This window comes from Asterias amurensis, chromosome 16 (genome assembly GCF_032118995.1).
Source record: "Asterias amurensis chromosome 16, ASM3211899v1".
Taxonomy (NCBI): Eukaryota; Metazoa; Echinodermata; class Asteroidea; order Forcipulatida; family Asteriidae; genus Asterias; species Asterias amurensis.
The window spans coordinates 5,433,449-5,455,310 of NC_092663.1; the positions used below are offsets into that span (position 1 = coordinate 5,433,449).

A 21,862-nucleotide genomic window follows, 5' to 3' on the forward strand; every position below is an offset into this window, starting at 1 on the left:
ATTGTACATGAGACATAGTATTGTGGCTGGTAACCTTATTCAACTAAGCATAATTTTGCTTTGCTGAGCTACTTTGTGTGCTTAAAGACAGTGTACACTATTGGTAATTGTCAAAGACCAGTCTTCTCACCTGGTGTATCTCAACATATGCATAAAAAATAACAAACCTGTGAAAATTTGAGCTCGATCGGTCGTCGGAGTTGCGATATAACTATGAAACAAAAAACGCCCTTGTCACATCCTTTCAGTTGCTTGATTTCGAGACCTCAAGTTCTAAACTTGAGGTCTCGAAATAAAATTCGTGAAAAATTACTTCTTTATCGAAAACTACGTCACTTCAGGAGGAGCCGTTTCTCACAATGTTTTATACTATCAACTTCTCCCCATTACTCGTTACGAAGTAAGGTTTTATGATAATAATTATTGTGAGTTAAGCAGCACAATGAAACGGTACATTAGTCAACCGGTTAGTTCATACATTTAAATAATAATAACTAACTTCCTTTTTACATTTACTAACACAATGACTTTTGACCTTTGACCAAGATGATATATATATATATAAATATAGGTACCTTGGGACAGGGTATAATAATTCAACCCAAAGAATTCATTAATTATTTATTAAACTGTCATGTTACCACGCACAATGCATTTGAGTGGAGAAAACCAATTAAACGCATGTTTGACCCCTTGACCCTTGACCTAGTTATTTGGAAAGGGTCAATCAAGTATGCAAATAATGTTTTTTAGATTCTCAAGGTCAGGTTTCTATTCGCCTCTAAGAAACCTTGTCCATAAAATGAATAGTTTTAGAGATAATTTTCTTAAAGATTGCTAATTACCACCTAATTTAAATATTCTGGCTTGAAACTATAAATTGTGAACATTTCATAACGTGGGGGCGTATGTATAGGAGTCGCCGACAATTTAAAGTGGTTGTAGGAACAATGATCCGAAATACAAACAAACTACGGTTGTGTAAACTACTCATAGTTTATTCAAAGGTCTTTTCGCTTATCAATTACTACCAGTCTTTAGACTCTTTAACCTGTCTTTAGCTTCTTTATAGAGCCACTTTGTGCTTCGTGGACCCGGGGGCTGGACGTTTCCAGCCACAGTATTATTTGTGTTTAATTATCTGACTCTTGCCGAAATTTGGCAAGGGGGTATTGTGGGTGCGTACATGAAGTCATGGTGGGAAAGTCGAAAATTTAATTTAAAGTAAACCTTTTAAAATAATTATTCACTTTATGCACATTTTTAGTCGCGAGAATATGCAAATTTAAAGTGAATAATTATTTTTAAAACGTTTACTTCACGTCCAATTTCCAACTTGCCCACCATGATTTCAAATACGTACCAAAAATACCCTCTTGCCAAATTTCGGCAAAGTTGAGGTAATTAAACACAAACAATACTGTGGCTCTCTAAAAAAGCTAAAGACAGGTTAAGGAATCTAAAGACTGGTAGAAATTGACAAGCGAAATGACTGTTTTTCAACTTTGTTAAACAGCCAATAAGGGATGAGCTCAAATGTATAGATATTACAGTTTCTAACATCTGCAGTCCACACAGGAAACATAAAAAATATAACGAGTCTCTTACCTCACGTTAAAACATGGTAAAAATTGGTTTTCTCCAGAACGCTCCAAGCCAAATTTCTGAAAAACGTGGGCTCAAAAAAAACGCGCGACAAAGGAATCGTGACGTCAGTAGCGGTTATTTGGTGTGGAAATGCCAAAGCTGGAGAACTGTGTTCAAAACCAATAGGGGAAATTCGTCACTGGCGTCCAGGGTCATTATAATAGATAAACCGTTTTTGACTCTCGGCTGAAAAAGCCGCGCGGCCGGGTGCATTATTGACTCGAGATAATTATTACTAAGTGCAAATTTTGAGAGTAAAATGGTTATTGACCGGTATCTGCGATGTCTATTTGGCCATAAAAAGGTAATAGTTGACATTAATTGAGATCATCCTTTATTGGCTCTTTAAACGATGACTTGATTCGTACAATGCCCACCATGGCTCCAACTACGAACCTACCCCCAAATACTCCCCTGCGTCTACTGCCGCCCACCTCTGCGACAGCCACATACTTTCATCTTTCTTAAAGTCTCCTTACAGTCCTTCCTGAACCTCCTGTTTAATAACCCGTAGATCACTGGGTTGATTGCATTGTTGACATAATAAAGAATGGAACTCAAAGCATCCCAGGTATCGGCAAAAAGTGGGTTGATACCTCCTTCAGCAGCGAAGGATATCCCAATGCTGATCCAGTTGGGTATCCACGTTAGTAAGAACACAAGACTGGTGACAAACAGCATGTTTGTTGTCTTTCGATGCAGACTTGTTGATCTGACATTGGGAACGCGACCTTTACGAACTCTAGCATCGCTGGTAATTGCCCATTCTTGTTTGTTTTCTCCAGTTCCTTGATGTGAGGGTAATCCAGATTCTTGGGTGGACGGTTCTGGGTTTGTTTCTTGGTGTTTGGGCGGGGCTTTGGATGCTGCAGCGGTAGAGGCGTGGTCCATGTCTATATATGAAATGGGAGAAGTGTTAGTTTTTGCAGCATGGGACACACTCAATGAATTGATGACACTGGAATTGCCCAAGTCGTTCACTGACATGTCTGTGCCTTCAAGATGTTGACAAGTTTCAGTCCCAGTTTCTTTTGGACGTAAACCATTATTTGTAGATTGAGGTGAAGCCACGTTGACTTTGACATGTTGGCGGATGGTTATGTAAACTTTGGTGTAGCACAGAGTGATCATACCAAATGCTGCAACAAAACTAGCAAATAAAATCACTAAGCTTATGGTGTCCACAACTTCATATTTCATATCATTGAATCCGTTGATGATATTTGGGATATTGATGATCAAAGACGTAACGAGTATAAATAAGGCTGTTATCTTACTCCTTTTGGTAGTGAAAAACCGTTTGTGTGGCCGGCAAATGCAGTCGTATCTATCTGCTGCAATGGCTGCAGTAATCATCACTGAAGACGAGATACCAACGGACTCTAGTATCTCAATGCCCCATGGTATCTCAACAGCGAATACAACTTCTATGATATCTACGATCCTTAACAGACACACGGAGGCATCAGCCAAGGCAAGAACCATAATCAGTACATTGGTGCTGGTCTTTGAGGTTTTAGTCCAGTACACACGAAGGATGAGGCAGTTTCCTGGCAGGCCGATAAACAGAATGATTGAATGAGAAACCAAAAGAAATACCTCTCGTGTGCCTTTAGGGTGACTTTCCGAAGAATCGTCATCTGAGCCATCCATGGAATTATCAGAGATGAACTGTTCCATGATGCAAATTATACTAGATGCTCAGATCAGTTCAGATTCAACGCGTTCCCCAGAAGACGATCAGAGAATACTGATCGAAACGTCGAGTTGAAATCAACGGTTCTTTTCAGAACCACCCCAACCCATTTGGAGATTACCATTCCGTGGTGTTTCCCGCAAAGTATCTACAAAAGAGCCCTAGTCGCCGGATGCTAGCAAGCTGACAGATTGAACAGATGATCGGTCTTGAGGTTGCGTTTGAATGTTGACATCTAAGGTGTGTCCCTCAGCTCGTCTTGCAAGGAATTCATCACTCAAGTAGCTAAAATAGACACACTGTTATCACATCTTGAAACCGAACCATTTATAACCAAACAGTGCTGCTTTAGAAGCTGCAGAGTGCACTGTTGAATCAGCCGCCTCTGACTATACACAGTCCGACAGAAATGATTCATCTTATCCTAAACTGCAAGACGCAGTGCACAGATTTATTGAAAACTCCATCGACCTGTGCGTGAGATAGGTCCCTAAACCAATTACAAGGCTGGATGGTCGATTGTGTTGTTTAATGCCAATATATATCACCGTCAACTCGTATGGTGGGTAGTGACAGGTTGTATTTATACAAGAGTTTGCGGTAACACCATGTAATAACAATCTCTAAATGAGTTGGGGTGGTTCTGAAAAGAACCGTTTGGTTAACTCGACGTTTCGATCAGTATGCTCTGATCGTCTTCTGGAAGACGCTGATCGTCTTCTGGAAGACGATCAGAAACGTCGAGTTAACCCAACGGTTCTTTTCAGAACCACCCCAACTCATTTAGAGATTGTTATTACATGGTGTTACCGCAAACTCTTCTATATCTTATCTCCACCATGCAAAGTTTCAAATCCTACTTAGGTTGTATTTAAATACCATGATTTATTAGGTGTCAATCAAAAACACTCACTTCTTTAATATTATTTAATTACGTCATAATTGCTCGTGCACAGATTTGTATTAAAGGCACTGGACACCTTTGTTAATATTTTCAAAGACAATTGTTGTCACTCTTAATGGTGTAACCAAACAATAACATGGGCTAATTAACAAACCTCTAGTGTACATTAAGCTTAATATTTGCCTAATTTCTGTGGGGGTATCACATCCAGTTGTTGACACGCGCATTGTGTGACTACTCGGTTGGGGCACAGCTTTTGATTAAAGGCAGTGGACACTATTGGTAATTACTCAAAATAATTATTAGCATAAAACCTTTCTTGGTGACGAGTAATGGGGAGAGGTTGATGGAATAAAACATTGTGAGAAACGGCTCCCTTTGAAGTGCCATAGTTTTCGAGAAAAATGTATCTTTCCACGAGTTTGATTTCGAGACCTCAGATTTAGAACTTGATGTCTCGAAGATTTAGAACTTGAGGTCTCGAAAACAACCATCTAAACGCATACAACTTCGTGTGAAAACGGTGTTTTTTCTTTGATTATTATCTCGCAACTTCAATGACCGATTGAGCTCAAATTTTCACACTAGTTAGTTATTTTAATATGCATATGTCGAGATACACCAACTGTGAAAGCTAGTCTTTGACAATTACCAATAGTGTCCACTGCCTTTAATAAACCCATATTATAAATGGCGTTACAAATTAATGATAGTGACTGAGGAATAGAAACCAGTCTCTGACCCTGTAAACTGAAACAAGCACATAAAATGAGCAACTTTGTTTAGCGTTGACAAGTTGAAGGTTTTTTCACATGCTTTACATCGTGTCCAGTTTGATCTCGCTTCAAAACAAATGAACACGAAGTCACGTGGGTGTTTTTCCAATAAAAGGCTGGCGAGCAACCTACGCGAAACTGCGAGAAATCACAAATTGGTAAAGGCAAGCTTGCAAATCAATTAAGTTCGACCCAGATCACGTTTAATTTAGTCTCGCCGTCAATATCCATTAGATGTTCTTACAAAACTGGATAATTATCAACTCAGTATTAAAGGCAGCATTACATTTTTGGAATGTCGCTGAAAACGGGTGCAATCTTTTTCAAAAACCTGTTTTAAAGTATTTTCCCAGCTGTTTACTCAACAAATAGACACAGCATCAAACCATTAAATCGACAGCTTCATCATGTGACTTTCATTTTATATTATTATCACCGTTTCAACATTGTTTTTATCTGTCACTTTAAGAGGTCCCGTGTGGTGGCTAGGGGTTTAAAAATCGGCACATTATATTACTCTAACCATTCACAGCTTTTGTCCAATTTTAATTACTCACATTATAAGTACTCATCTTGAAACATTCAACTTGGCCTCTATGTTTGTTTTAGGAAATTAAAAATGTTTTAATGCCTTTATAACTATTCATTCACAAGATACGACTCTAATTGTTGAACAACAATGCATAAAATGTTTTTTTAACAAACTAAATGCATGGCATAATGAATGACAAATTTTACAGAAGATAACAAAAGACAAAACCAGCGAGCAGTAAAGTTTATCCCACTTAAAGGAACACGTTGCCTTGGATCGGTCGTGTTGGTCTTTGAAAAGCGTTCGTAACCGTTTTTTATAAAATGCATGTGGGTAGAAAGATGTTGTAAAAGTAGAATACAATGATCCACACAAACATGCCTCGAAATTGCGTGGTTTTCCTTTTACCTTGTCGACTAACACGTCGGCCATTTATTACTTTTGACTGCCATAAATGGCCGACCGTGTTAGTTCGCGCAGTAGAAGGAAAATCACACAATTTCGAGGCAAACTTGTGTGGATCATTGTATTCTACTTTTATAACGTCTTTCCAACCATATACATTTTACAAAAAACGGTTACAGACGCTTTTGTTTTGACCAACTCGTCCGATCCAAGGCAAGTGCGGTGGATGAGCGTAAAATAGAGACATGATTTGGTTCCTTCAATGATGTTGTTTTTACTGGTAAAGCAGATTACGTCCTTAATTTAAATTGCATTTTTGGTCTGTGGTCGTCAACCATTTTCCATTCCTCGTAGCCAATCACCAAGGAAACGTTTTCATACTAATTTGATTTTGAAACCCAGAATGGTCGTGCCGTTTATTTTCTTAGATAATAAAATACTGGGGAGATGAGCTCAGACGAACATTCGTTAATTATTTGCCAAACTCTGTCGCGCAATTTTTCCCAGCGTCGCCCTTTATGTATCATTTTGCTCATTATTTTTTAAATGGATAGCCTACACATGTTTTTTTTTCTTCTTTTGTTTATGCAAGTTTGCCCAAATAAGGCTTAAAGCTACTCTTGGTATTGGCTACAATACAAATTTTCGAATATGGCGCAAAACTTTTGTGCTCAAATTAAATATTTTCAAAACTGCTACACAGTTAGAGTATTGCAATTTTGCACGATCTGTCAGTGTAGCAAGCCAGAAAAGATTATCGTCAAATGGGTGAAATCTCCGTGTGGCTCTTTACACGTTCAAGATTAACACACAGCATTACTCGTTGAATTCTAAACAGACAAAGAGAAAACTAATGGTATATTAAGTACAGCTTTGATAAAACATCGATTTCTTTTAATTGAACGAATGGTTCTTCTTCTTTCCTGTATGTGGTGCACTTTACAAAATACCTTAAGACATTGACCTACAGCCCAAAGATAGTGAAGTTTTCAAGCAAATGTTTCAAGTGAATAGAATTTAAACATTTGAATAATTTGTATTCCCCTTCGAAAACGCCAAAAGGTTGTTTGGTGGCTTATTTTATTCTAGGTTAATTTCCATCCTTCAGGCACTGTCTGCGAAAAGCGGGGAGCGCAAATTTCATGGTCAGTGGACTAACGTTATTCTAGAGTCTCTGTGCTGTTTCTGATCGACCTCACCTTTACTTGTTTTGATGTAAGACTGCCCCAGCGAGATGTGGATGCTTCGGGAAGATTGATTTGTCTTCTTTTATTTGGTACCGTACTTTACCACACAGTTGCCTTGAAAGATGTTAGTTTAGTGCATGGGGAGTGTTTCCATCGATGAGCATCTATAGGTTTATAGAGGAGAATGGACGCCCGTCTCCAAGGGATTGTTCATGGAAGGAAGGTTGTGGTCAAGGATCTTTCCCACACACACACACACAAAATCCTGTGTTTTATGTAATAATTTATTCAATTATATTATACAGGACTAAACGGCCGGCACTATTGATAATAACTCAAAATTGTTGTTAGCGTAAAAACTTACTTTGTAACGAGCAATGGAGAGCTGTTGATAGTCATGTATACAGCATTGTGAGAAACGACTCCCTCTGATTATGTTTTGGTTTTTGAGAAAGAAGTAATTTCTCAATGAAATATCTTTATTAAAAGACTTCAGCGTCTATGTTCTTCGTATTACCACTCTTTTAACTAGTGACTATCCTTCAATTTTGATTCGATCAATCTGGGAATTGCCCCCCTGCAAATTGACTCGGTGTTTGGGATATGTTCATAATTGAGTTCAGAGTGTAGATATGACTTTCTTTCTGCTTTTTCTAACGTAATATTGACGCTATCCTGAGAAGATGTCGATAATAATTATTCAATTTTAAAAAAGAAAAATATAAAAACTGCTTAGGAACAAACCAGCTGTTTTCCCTGATTCGAAGCTTAAGAGTGGGCGGCAATGATTGAGTCTGTGTCCAGTGGTTTTTTATACCCAGTGGTTGTAGATTAAAAACCAATTGGTTAGTGCAGCATGTGCTTCCATGGTGACTTTATCCAGGGTTAAAGTGATCAAAATTTACAAATTACTGAGGCAAACATTTCTTCCTGGCAACATAGATAAGATTGCTTTATTTGCATCCCGTTCAGTATACTCCTCAATGTAAAACTGCTAGACTTTATTAGTTTGTTATTATCTCATGTTTAAATTGTCCAGTACCCACAATGGCGAAAACTTCTGGTTTGTTCAACGATGAAGGAACGTAACTTTGGAATATTGCATTTACATACACTAAAGGTCAACTTAATTTTACACTAAATTTTGCGACAACTCTCTCTTCTGCAAACACAATGCGAGGTGGCAAAATAGAACGCGCAAGCCTGCATCGATAAAAAAAACTAATACATAATAAAATACAGCCGAACCGTTATGAGTTTGCAACTTCGCAAATAGGTTTGCGACACCGGAACAAATTATATCAATTGGGTCCACTCAATTCCATCAACAAGACCATACGACGTGCCTAGTGACAATGGCTGTTTCTTTGTCACATCGAAAACCCTTTCATGTCAGCCGATTACGAGACCTAAAAAGCTTGTGCGCTTTCTTTGTAGTTCTAATAAGACTCGATAGGAATATAATAGTGGTGCTTTTCGAGAATTTGATACGAATTTGATAAGACACATAAACAATATATGCTTTCGTTAAAGGCAGTGGACACTATTGGTAAGTCAAAGACTAGCCTTCACAGTTGGTGTATCTCAACACATGCATAAAATAGCAAACCTGTGAAAATTTGAGTTCAATCGGTCATTGTAGTTGTGAGATAATAATGAAAGAAAAAACACCCTTGTCTCACGAAGTTGTGTGCGTTTAGATGGTTGATTTCGAGACCTCAAGTTCTAAATCTGAGGTCTCGAAATCAAATTACTTCTTTCTCTAAAACTATGGCACTTCAGAGGGAGCCGTTTCTCACAATGTTTTATACCATCAACCTCTCCCCATGACTCGTCACCAAGAAAGGTTTTATGCCAATAATTATTTTGAGCAATTACCAATAGTGTCCATTGCCTTTAAATATAGCGTATTCTGTATCCCACGTACATTATTTCTTCGACCAAAAATTATTTGAAATGTGTTCGGTCAATTTCCCTTGTGATTTTTATTAGCCTACTTATCTGAAATGAGCGTGGGATCTACCTTCGGCTGCTGTACATGATTTGTTTTCTTTCAATCATCAAAAAGTCACTGGATCTTGCATTGATATTGCATTGATAAGCAAAAGCACTGGTCACTATTGGTAAGTTCTCAAAATATCAGCATAAAGGCTTACTTAGTATTAACATGCAATGGAGAGCTGTTGATAGTATAAAATATTGCGAGAAACGGCTCCCTCTGTTATTTGACAATTATTACCAAAGGTGTTCAGTGTCTTTAAGTACGTATCCGTGAAGTCGAAGAGCACTATAAGAATTAAAGCCAACGGCAGAACTGAGCCTTTCACTGTGACTTGATTATCAGTGACAGAGGATGGAGGGGTTCTGTCATATACAGTCTCCGTGATGGATATCTTTCATTATTGAGTCTCGAATCAAGACCATTCTCCACACGCATGGAGGCGTATCTCATAGGTATCCTAGCAGCATTTAAAGGCACCTTCTCGCATAAGAGTGTCAGCTTTAAGATGTCTCAGCTTAGGTCTCGAATCCAAATCAAATATTGTTATCTCAAACACCTCATTACTTCAGAGGGAGCCATTTCTCACAATGTGTTATACTATCAACAGCCCTGCATTGCTCGTTACCAAGTAAGTTTTTATGCTAACAATTATTTTGAGTAATTACCAATAGTGTCCAATGCCTTTAAAGGAGCGAGTAACAACTTCGGACAGCAACAGGAAAGGGCACAGGAAAGGGCACAGGAAAGGGATGTGTGTGATAATAAACTTCTAATTAATCAATGTTTGAAATTAATTTATTCCCGAAAAGTGCTGGTGACTGCTCTGGTCTTACGAGTTTTTTTGTATAATTATTTATTGTGAAAAAAATTGTTGTGTAAAAGAGTTTATACTTATAATATTTCCTTCTTTTGGGAAAACAAAGTTTAATAAGTACAGTAGTATTATCACTGTAGTCTTGATATTTTGACTATCGGGTGGACTAAAAGCTACGATCACAGAAACCAAGTCTGCTGAAATGTTGGAAACTGAACAATATTTGATTTGTCAATTTCACTAGTAAAGCCGCCTCGGGTGGTTTTGACCACAGCACTCGAAACAGTTAAAATGTATATTATTAATTAAGTGCATCAACAAAACTCCGATCGCAGGCTTGGAATGATAGATGTGGAGCAAATCCCTTCCACAAACAGCTCAGATTGAAAAACGTTGTGTGGTTTTTTTAAGAGCATTTCTTGGTATATTGAAGGCACAACTTGTTTTCATTTTAAAGTTCCATAGGTGTTTAACATGTCCCTTTTTTAGTCTACCATTTAAAGTTGGTACTGTACGTTAAATATCGGGAATCGGTGGAAACTGGCGGCAAGTCGGTGTTTTGTTTTGTTTTTTTGTGGGAGGTTTTTGTGTTGTTGGTTTTATTTTTATTTATTTTTTTTTTGGGGGGGGGGGTGTTCTCTTGTTTAGCAAAACTTCTAAACTACTGACCTGCTAGGAATTTAAAAAAAAAAACAGAAGTTTAGGGCTCTTAGATATATTGATTGGTTTTTAAGAGGCTGAGAGACTTTAAATAATGTTTTATAATTTGAGAGTATTTTGTTCATTGTTTGCTATGGAAGTGCGGTGCAACCTAAGGCATTTTATACTGTGTAAGGATGTGCATCAGAGTATGTCATATCCAGTTCCAGGCAGCTTTGTGCTTGTTTTTCTGTATAGTGTCATGGCCGAGTGGTTAAGAGCATCGAATTCAAGTTCTGGTGCTAATTCAACGGAGTATGGGTTTGAATCCCGGTCGTGACACTTGTGTCCTTGAGCAAGATACTTTACTATAATTGCTTCTCTTCACCCAGGGGTATAAATGGGTACCTGCGAGGGTAGAGGTTGATATTGTGAATGAAAAGCTTTCAGAGCGCCACGGCAGCTCGGGGCTGTATACTCCCTAATGGGAGCTGAGAAAGATTAAAGGGATGTTTATTGGCCCAATGACCAGGGGACTAATGTAAAGCGCATTGATACAGTTTATTGTGAAATGCGCTATATAAGAACTTGTTATTATTATTATTATTTCTCATATTTGTATTTTTTTAGTTGTAGGCTGTCTGGCCTTGGTTGAGTCTTGAGCCTTTTGTGTTTTATTAGCTGGGATTTAACATAATGATTGAAGAACCATGGCAGAACTATATCCCAGGGTTGCACTACCTCAGTGATCATACACAATGGCGGCTTTATCTACATGTAGGCCCTACCAGTCTACCACGGCCCAGTATCTGTCATTGCTAGTATTCCTGATTTATGGGTACTGACTGCTGCAACATCTGAACAAGATGAGGGTTTTATCACTGCTCCTTACGTTGATGGTTACTGTACCGCAAGTCACTGCCTTGATCAACAGAGAATTGTAAGTAACATTGTTTTATCAGATGATTATATGTAGCTATCATTGGTGCTGGTAGATCAACAAGTAAGAACACACACCTATTATTATTTGTCACACAGACACAAACATCGGGAAACTTTCCGTGTGGCGCCACCCCTTTTTCACTCATTTTTATAAAGGATATCTCCTTGAGGTAGATACATCGCATGAAAAAGTGGTTGGCGCCATACGGAAACTGTGTTTCCTACTGGCTCCTTTCGCCTCTGCTAGGAGTCGAGATAAGGGCTACTGTGTTTCCATTTATCCACAAAATGTAGTAGATGCGTTACGCATTACTAGTGAAATCAATTCGACCCCTGAAAGATAAGATTTTCAACTATGCTACAATATTCTATATAATAAAATAAAACTTGGAAAACTTTGAAATAGTTATCATGTGATTTCATTTATTTGTTTATTACTGTGTTCAATTTTATATCGTGGCAGTGTGATTAATTGTCTTCGTTTGAATTACTTTATGCCAAAACCAGTGATCATATTACCTTTAAAAAAAAAATTGGGGGGGGGCAGGGGTTGAGTTCAGTTTTAAATAATTGCAGATTTATTTTATGCAGGAAGAATAGTTTATTGTGTGCCGCCTACGTTCCTTGTTTTATATCTGTTGTTGATTGTTGTCTTGTTTCTACTGATAACCCATTCATTGTAGATACTTAAAGATGATCTACCCAACCTCACCTACGACTTGAGATACGGCAAAGAGAGGGGGCACTTATTAATTTACAATTATTATGACTGACAGAACTGTCCTGTTTTTGAACCTTTTACTGAAGATGCTTGGCTATGTTTTTTTCCTTTCTCATTTGCAGCCGTACCTTACTTCCGTACTCACTTGAACAGGTATATATGACTTCTTTCTAATTTGTTTTATTTGTTACTTTACAAGTTATTTTATTTAAAGACAGTGGACACTATTGGTAATTGTCAAAGACTAGCCTTCACAGTTGGTGTATCTCAACATATGCATAAAATAACAAACCTGTCAAAATTTGAGCTCAATCGGTCATCGAACTTGCGAGATAATAATGAAAGAAAAAACACCCTTGTCTCACGAAGTTGTGTGCGTTTAGATGGTTGATTTCGAGACCTCAAGTTCTAAACCTGAGGTCTCGAAATCAAATTCGTGGAATATTACTTCTTTCTCGAAAACTATGGCACGTCAGAGGGAGCCGTTTCTCACAATGTTTTATACCATCAACCTCTCCCCATTACTCGTCCCCAAGTAAGGTTTTATGCTAATAATTATTTTGAGTAGTTACCAATAGTGTCCACTGCCTTTAAAGTATGTCATTTGCTATCAATTCGAAGATCTCTATTTGCTGTGAATGGAGGCATGCTCTTCTCATTAGCGAGAGGATGTTGCTTTACTTACAATGTAGCCGTGTAATTCACGATTCCTAGAAATAACCTCAATATTGTTTCTGTTGTTTTTTTATGATTCAGTTTCGCAATGGCTACTTATGGTCAGTTGCTGAATCCAGTCTTTACGAGACGGGAGGAGGTGAGGGCTTTGAGATCGTAGTAAATGAGCCGGCCGACGAAATAAAGGAAGGGTTGCCCTTACCAGTGAAACACTACTCACACCGGATATTACATTTAGCCAGGTATATTCTTCATCTTCAGTACAGAAAATACGCCAACTTTAAACTGTAGCGTTTTGATATCAGACCCCTAGTTCATATAGCTGCTTAAAGGGAAGGTACACTATTGGTAATTGTCGAAGACCAGTCTTCTCACTTGGTGTATCTCAGCATATGCATAAAATAACATACCTGTGGAAATTTGAGCTCAATTGCGAGATAACAAGAAAAGAAAAAACACCCTTGCCACACGAAGTTGTGTGCTTTTAGATGCTTGATTTCTAGACCTCAAATTCTAAATCTGGGGTCTCGAAATCAAATTCGTGGAAAATTACTTCTTTCTCGAATACTACGTCACTTCAGAGGAAGCCGTTTCTCACAATGTTTTATACTATCAACCTCTCCCCAACTCGTTACCAAGTGAGGTAATTACCAATAGTGTCCACTGCCTTTAAAGACACTGGACAAGTACTGCTAATTACTCGAAGTATTATTTTTAGCATAAGGGCTTATTGGTAACGAGCATTGAGAGCTGATAGTATAAAACATTGTGAGAAACGGCTCAAGTCTTTTAGTTTTTCGAGAAAGCACAAATTTTCCAGGAATTTGATTTCCAGACCTTAGAATTAGATTTTGAGGTCTCAAAATCAAGCATCTGAAAGCACACAACTTCGTGTGACATGGGTGTTTTTTTCTTTCATAATTATCTCGCAATTTCAACAACCAAATAAGTTCAAATTTTCACAGGTTTTTTATTTTATGCATGTGTTGAGATACACCAAGCGAGAAGACTGGTCTTTGACAATTACCAATAGTGTCCAGTGTGATTAACTTAACAATTATTCTAATTAGAACAAATAGAACATTCAAATGTAAAACAATTGTTCTAATGACACTGTTAATAGTGTGTTTGTTTGTATTTGTTTGCTCTTGACAGTAAGGTGCCGAGATGGATACGAGCATTGGCTCCGAAAGGTTCCCTGGAAGACACCGAGGAATCATGGGATGCATTTCCTTACGTCTTATCTGTATACACTGTGAGTATCTAATCAATAACGTTCTAAACGGCGTATCTTCTGTTCGTTTAAAGGAACACGTTGCCTTGGATCGGTCGAGTTGGTCTTTGAAATGCGTTTGTAACCGTTTTTTATAAAATGCATATGTGTAGAAAGATGTTGTAAAAGTAGAATATAATGATCCACACAAACATGCCTTGAAACTACCTCGTCGACTAACACGTCGGCCATTTATGGGAGGTAAAATTTTGACTCCCATAAATGGCCGACCATGTTAGTTTGCACAGTAAAAGGAAAACCACGCAATTTCGAGGCAAACGTGTGTCGATCATTGTATTCTACTTTTAAAACATCTTTCCATCCATATATGCAATTTATAAAAAACGGTTACAAACGCTTTTTATAGACCAACTCGTCCGATGCAAGGCAACGTGTTCCATTAAGTGCGTGATTATACTGAACCATTGGAGTTCCATTTATTCTTCCTGACAATCCAATGGTTTAATAAAAATGTAATATCAAATTATAGTAGTTAATGAATCATTTTGTTCTTGAATCTTAGTGGACATCGGATTTCCCTGAGATTCGACACTTGGTTCACCAATGTTTTATTATCGCCCAAACTAGCATCATCATCATCACTATCATTGGGCACGTTTACTCTTTGCATGTGTTTTGCTACTTTATATTTGTCAAAATGAATCTGCCTTTTCTGATTGTGTGTATGGAGATTATTATTACATTGAATTGAAACATTTTTGTCTCGCCATTACTGTCTCTAGAACCCGGATTACATGAAATCAGGCTTCTACTTCAAAATTACAACCAAGTATGTGGATAACGATGACTGCAAGTTGGACAATGTAAGAACACACATGTTAGATTAGTTCACTTTCTTGTCACGCAAGAACTATAAAATTACACTATAAAAAGAACGAATGTTAGTTGAGTGTGCGGGTTGTGCCTAATTGATGATACAGCATAGAATTGCAATTACCAAAGCCTTACAGTGACTTTGAGCAAAAAATATTGTTGTTTTGTTTGCAATGTAGAAAACAATATGAAGTTTGTGAGTTGTGGTAGTATAACGGAAACTGACTCATGTGCATTCTAAAATCTTGTGCAAGTAACTTTTTAAATGTTTTGAGCTTGCTTCTTTTCAGTTCGTAACTTTCATGTCTGTTCCAGGTATTTAGCGATATCAGCGGATCATCGTCTGTTTTAACTGAACAGATCGACATTTGCAGAACAAGATCTTTTGTAAGTATGATTTATGCTAGTTGATGTATAATAGGGAGGTTTCGCACGCGAACGGATACGCATACGTTTAGCAATCCGTGTCTACACGTACGTACAGTGGATTGCGAGTAGCGTATGAATTTATAATGATGACGTATCCGTCGCACTTAAACCGTATCCGTTCGCATGCGAAACCTCCCTAATATCCACACCCGTGCGTGTACTCTTACTCAATTGAGCACAAACATTTTATTGTTTGCATCATCTTTTGTTCATGTTCAGGTTCACGTTTTGTTCCATACCATTAGCCAACACAATATAAGGGGAAGAGTTAACGAACAAAATAATAGTAAGGGTGGGTCGGACGAATGTGTACAAGTTCTTGCCTCTTCAAAAGGATTGATATAAATGTGAAGTAACATTCATGATTCAAACAAAAAACATTGTGTATTTAAGCAATAGTCTATGGTTTCTTTTTTTTATTTCAGAATGAATATTGGGACCCAACACAATGCTCCTCTGAAAAACTGAACATAGCTCCTTTGACGTCTGGCTGGCAGGTAGGTTTCTTTAGAATAGAAATTGATGGAATTAGTATTAGTTTCCATGGTGCAAAACAATAACGATTATTCAGCCAACCTTGACCGAAAGCAAACGATTGCCAAAAGGTGTACAGTGCCTTAAAAGGTGTAGTTTTACAAGGAACGTTCGTTCGCAAACGGTCACACATATTTTGAGCTTTCAAGATGAATGGGCGGTATCTGTTGAATCCCAACCGTGCAAAATTATGTGTTAAATGTTTGTTGTAAATAAACAGCTTTACACCAAATGAAAACAGAACAATTTACAATAATATACAAAATGATTATATTATTTCATTGTGTTGGTAATCTTTTCATGCAATATTGTGTTCTGGTTTTGATTTTGGTTTTGTTTTTACTCTAGGAGAGGAGTCCCCATATGTGCGTCTACTCTTTCCTTGAAGTTTATTTCGAGTGGTGGGGCTTGCAAACCCGTGCAGAAAAAACTTTGTTGGAGGTAATGAGATAACAAACGCTGCGAAAAGTTTAACTTGAGGCAACCCACTTATCTTTACCAAATTGTTAATTGTTAATTATGACATGTTTATAACTTTTTAATATTCATTCAAATTACACCCATACATTATTTATACATGAATAAGATTTTTTTAAAGAATTTGCTCATTAAAAAAGATCTGAATTGTTTTGCCTTCCATTCATTTATTCACAAAATAGTTTATTGAAATGAGAGGGTTTTTCTCTTAAGACCAACGGACTTTTTTTACCTCAGGTCTTCCGATTTTGAAAAAAAATGCTGCGCTTGTAGGTCCTAATGAATGCCCCCAATTTTTAGCCCGATCGGACTTACCATGTGGTCAGGGCAGAATTCACTAAAATCTGACATTTTTAAAGTAAAATACCACCTTTTTGGTAAAAATATGTCATAACCATGTCAATTCTCATCACACGTATGCAAATTTTGTATCAAAATGATGATAACTGCATGCTGAATTTAATTTTCTGAAATGTAATCTTTAATATGTTATCGTGACCTTTGACCCAGTTTTTAAAATAATGTGTCATTCCAAAAGTCAACGAAATAAAAATCACTTATAGAGCTTGTCTTCCTCTATCAGAATCCACTAAGAAACAGTTGGGCTCTTCAAAATTTACAACTTTCTGACTATTTTTGTACAAGTCACCATGATCTTTAATATGTTGTCGTGACCTTTGACCCAATTTTTGAAACAATGCACCATTCCAAAAATCAACAAAATAAAAATCACTTGATAGAGCATGTCTTCCTCTATCAAAATTCAACCAAGAAACAACTGGACTCTTCAAATTCACAATTTTATGACTATTTTTGCACAGTTGTAAGGTTACAAATTAGTCAATTTATATACTTAACATAATAAATCCAACAACAAAACTCACTCTTCTGTGTTTAAAGTTACTTAAAGTCTTCATAGTTTGCGATTTTTGTCTTGTTGATGGCTGGTGTGGTTTAACCAGAACCAGAATTTAAATTATCTTCAGTGACGCACCCAGGATTAATTATTTTGGGGGGTGGGCCATATTTTCCCCAAATATTTCTTTAGAAGATTGTAAAACAAAAAATCAAAACAAATCAATCAAACAAATTGAATACATTGGAGGGCTAGCTGGGATCAATCCCCTAGACTCATCGCCCCCCCCCCCCCCCTTTCGGGTGCACCACTGTGATTACTAGTGATCCCATTCAGAGATTACATCAACGTTGAGATGGAGAAGCTGATTGCCTTTCTTCAGTAGATCATCACAAACTTATGCAGTCTTGCTTTAACCCCCTGTGATGAATCTTGAATCTTTTGGTAGAGCTGTTCAGCAGCAGATTTTGTGCAAATTGTGCGATTTTCATTTAATAGCGCCGCTAACCGTATAGCACACGAAAAGGCATGCTACCCTTCTGATGAAGTCAGAGTTGCAGCATGGTGAATTTTTTTTTACCATCTTGGAAAGAATTCTGTTTGGGAAATATGCCCCCCCCCCCCCCCCTCAACCCACAACCCAAACTAAATCCTGGGTGCGTCACTGCTGGTATGTTAAAGTATGATTCTAGTTAGACCACATCAGCCCTCAACATGAAAAAATCCCAAACCATTTACAGTTTTAGTAACTTTGGAAAGGTTTTTTTATTTATTATTTATAAAGTAAAGTTTATAAATTGACTAATTTGTAACCTAACAACTGTACAAGAATAGTCTTAAAGTTGTACATTTTGAAGAGCCCAGTTGTTTCTTAGTGGATTCTGATAGAGGACGACATGCTATATCAAGTGATTTTCATTTCGTTGATTTTTGGAATTATGCGTTATTTCAAAAATTGGGTCAAAGGTCACGATAACATAAAATTAAAGATCACAGTGACTTGTACAAAAATAGTCATAAAGTTGTAAATTTTGAAGAGCCCAACTGTCTCTTAGTGGATTCTGATAGAAGAAGACATGCTCTATCAAGTGATTTTTATTTCGTTGATTTTTTGAATGATTCGTTATTTCAAAAACTGGGTCAAAGGTCACGATAACATATTAAAGATAACAGTAACCTACATTTCTGAAGAAAAAAAAATTACCAAAAGAATTTAATTGAGCATGCAATTCTCATCGTTTTGATACCAAATTTGCATATAATTTTTTATGTGATAAAAATTTACATGGTTATGACATTTGTTTTTACCAAAAAGGTGGTATTTTACCCATGTGGTCAGGGTTTCTGCCCTGACCACATGGTAAGTCGGATCGGGCTAAAAATTGGTGTGCATTCATTGCTCATCGGGAACTACAAGCACAGCAGTTGTTATCAAAATCGGAAGACATGAGGTAAAATAGTGTGTTGGTCTGACATGGAATGACCCTTATACATCTTCTTCCGGAATATTTGTCCTGGGATATTAGTATTAGTCATTATTGGTTGTCGCATACTGTTCATAAAATGACTACCAGTAATTGATATTTTTCTGCTGTAGAGCTATCGAGAGGCAGTCACTAAATTCCATCGTCAGATGTTTTGCTGGGCTGACCAATGGGCTGGGGTGACACTAGAAGAAGTCCGCCAGAAAGAAGAAGTGGTCAAACAAGAATTGGATTTGGTAAGTTTTATTTAAACCACAAGAGATCAAGTACATGATCTACCTAAAGGGACAAGTTAACAAACAGGTGAAAGGTAATACAAAAAGTTATCATTATTTCGTTCCCTCGAAATACTCGTCTTTCCCTCGAAATACTTGATACTATTGATACTAAAGTTGTTTGGGGGGCTGACTCCGCCTTCCCCTTTTGTGACGTCAATCGAGGCAGACTTTGCCTGTAATGCGTATAGTAAACACACGTGCAAAGTACATGTACGTCCAAGTCGTGAGTTGGTACATTTCAAAAAGTGTTTTTCTGCATTCAGCAGCAATACACCTGGTCGGCATTGCCGGAAAAAAACAATTTTTTTTTTTTGAAACGTACAAACTCACGACTTGGTCCGTACATGTACTTTGCAATTGTGTTTACTTTACGCATTACAGGCAAAGTCTGCCTCGATTTACGTCACGAACAGCGCCCTCTCGGGTCGGGGTCTACTCTTCAATTTGTAAATAACATAAGAACTGATTTTTTAAAACCTTAGTTAACTGTTTATTCACATTCCACTCATCAAAACACATATATTAGTGACAAAAGCATTTTTTATTTTGAAAAAATACCACTTCCAGGTGACTTTAATAAACAAATTGTCTCAAAGTTAAAGATAACTGCTCTCCACTGTGAAGTTAGCGATGGCACTTTGAATAATGGACTTTCTAATGTCTTCAGAAGAGTCGCATATTACGTTGTTGGCTGACATGCTAACAAATTCTTCTCACTAAGGCGAACATTATTTATGTGACATCTTTTTACTGATTTATGAAGAACTGAGCACACTTTCGGAACAGCAAAAAAAATAAAAAATCACAAATTTACAAACAACTTACAGGGTTTACAGAAGGTAAAGGTAAAAGACTTCTCTTGAAATATTATTCCATGAAATGCTTTACTTTATGAGAAAACATTGAAACAATTATCAATTCTCGACAACGAGAATTACGGATTTATAGTAAACACATGTCATGACACGGCGAAACGTGCGGAAACAAGGGTGGGTTTTCCCGTTATTTTCTCCCGACTCCGATGACCGATTGAGCCTAAATTTTCACAGGTTTGTTAATTTATATATAAGTTGTGATACACGAAGTGTGGGCTTTTGGACAATACTGTTTACCGAAAGGGTCCAATGGCTTTAAGTGAAGCTTCATATCACCATTATCTTCAAACCGTAGGTAAATCTCTTGACATGTGTCTTGTGTCGTACAAAAAGAACCCAAATCATTAATTGACTGACTGTTCAATGGGTTTAAATGTTGTTGTTTTTGCATTCACAGCTTCGCAATAGAGGGGACGTCCGCGGCATGGTCATGCACTAATAGAGAAGGATGGTGAAGTCTCACAGACTGTGGTGGAGTAAAGTGATATTGGATCGTCTTTATATAATGGATAATGTATTTAGAAGTAAAATAACTAATACTTAATTAATGTCAAGTAGATGCTAACTAAATGAACAATAATTTCATGCTAGTAAGGTTTGTGGTATTGGTGCTTTCCAACGTACAATAGGGCAATAAGAACTGAGTCCGGTTTGGCAGCAGCTTTATTTCACTCCATATATCCTGCCCCATCCCCTACCCTATCCTGCCCCATCCCCTACCCTATCCTGCCCCATCCCCTACCCTATCCTGCCCCATCCCCTACCCTATCCTGCCCCATCCCCTACCCTATCCTGTCCCATCCCCTACCCTATCCTGCCCCATCCCCTACCCTATCCTGCCCCATCCCCTACCCTATCCTGCCCCCTCCCCTACCCTATCTTGCCCCATCCCCTACCCTATCCTGCCCCATCCCCTACCCTATCCTGCCCCATCCCCTACCCTATCCTGCCCCATCCCCTACGCTATCCTGCCCCATCCCCTACCCTATCCTGCCCCATCCCCTACCCTATCCTTCCCCCTACCCTATCCTGTCCCATCCCCTACCCTATCCTGCCCCATCCCCTACCCTATCCTGCCCCCTCCCCTACCCTATCCTGCCCCATCCCCTACCCTATCCTGCCCCATCCCCTACCCTGCCCCATACCCTACCCTATCCTGCCCCATCCCCCACACCCACAACTTGTTTTATAGGGGTGCTTGTGTTTTGGTTTTTTTATATGTTTTTGTTCATATTTAACTGAGTTCGTTGCTTTAAATAGGAAGAGTAACTTCATGGTGTTAGCCAGCTATAGTAAAATAATGTTTGTTTCGTAAAAGTGTTATCAGAAGAGTATTGTGTTTGTGTGGACTCTATAATCAAGATTTGCTATGTGGCGTACCAGCTAGCTATACGAGGTGACCTTTGACCTCATTGTTTGTAGAAGTTTGTATTTTATTATTAGTGTGTAATATTGAACTGCTATTCTTTATCTGTGGGTCAAACTAAAATTTGTAAGGAAAGTCAAATTTCATATTTTGAATTGCATTATTGTAATTTTACTTTTTGATATTATTAAATGCTCGTTTGTTTTTAAGTAGAGGACCGTCTTTATCCACACATCATTTTCTTAAATGCCTTGATTTTTTTGATAACTATCGTAAAAGTTCGCCACCTACCACTGGATATAAGCGAAATCATCCTAGCCACGTCAATCATAGCCTGAACAACCGACGTCACACTTCGAGGCTTGTGAAAACGCCAGAGAGTGGCCTCTTCACCTTTCACCTAGATCCATATGCAGACGATCACCGTAGTTGCGGCTCAATGCCAAACGTCACCGAAACACAAAACGGGGTATACAACATCGTTCATCCTCAAGGATGAAAACAGGTGCTTGCCTT

The 21,862-nt window shown here is 37.9% G+C and overlaps 2 protein-coding genes across 2 annotated transcripts; one reads left to right on the forward strand and one right to left on the reverse strand.

The window, feature by feature from the left end:
- Positions 1–2,067: 2,067 nt before the first annotated feature.
- LOC139949186 (D(2) dopamine receptor-like) lies at positions 2,068–3,327 on the reverse strand. The gene has a single exon (XM_071947583.1). It carries the CDS (start codon positions 3,325–3,327, stop codon positions 2,068–2,070), a length of 1,260 nt encoding a protein of 419 aa, XP_071803684.1.
- An 8,066-nt stretch (positions 3,328–11,393) lies between these two features.
- On the forward strand, positions 11,394–21,862 carry LOC139948825 (phosphatidylinositol transfer protein alpha isoform-like). The gene is made up of 10 exons (XM_071947161.1): positions 11,394–11,542; positions 12,388–12,418; positions 13,022–13,182; positions 14,096–14,195; positions 14,957–15,037; positions 15,363–15,434; positions 15,902–15,973; positions 16,359–16,451; positions 18,941–19,063; positions 20,378–21,862. The coding sequence occupies exons 1-10, from the start codon at positions 11,469–11,471 to the stop codon at positions 20,417–20,419; spliced, it is 849 nt and encodes a 282-aa protein (XP_071803262.1). The 5' UTR covers positions 11,394–11,468; the 3' UTR covers positions 20,420–21,862.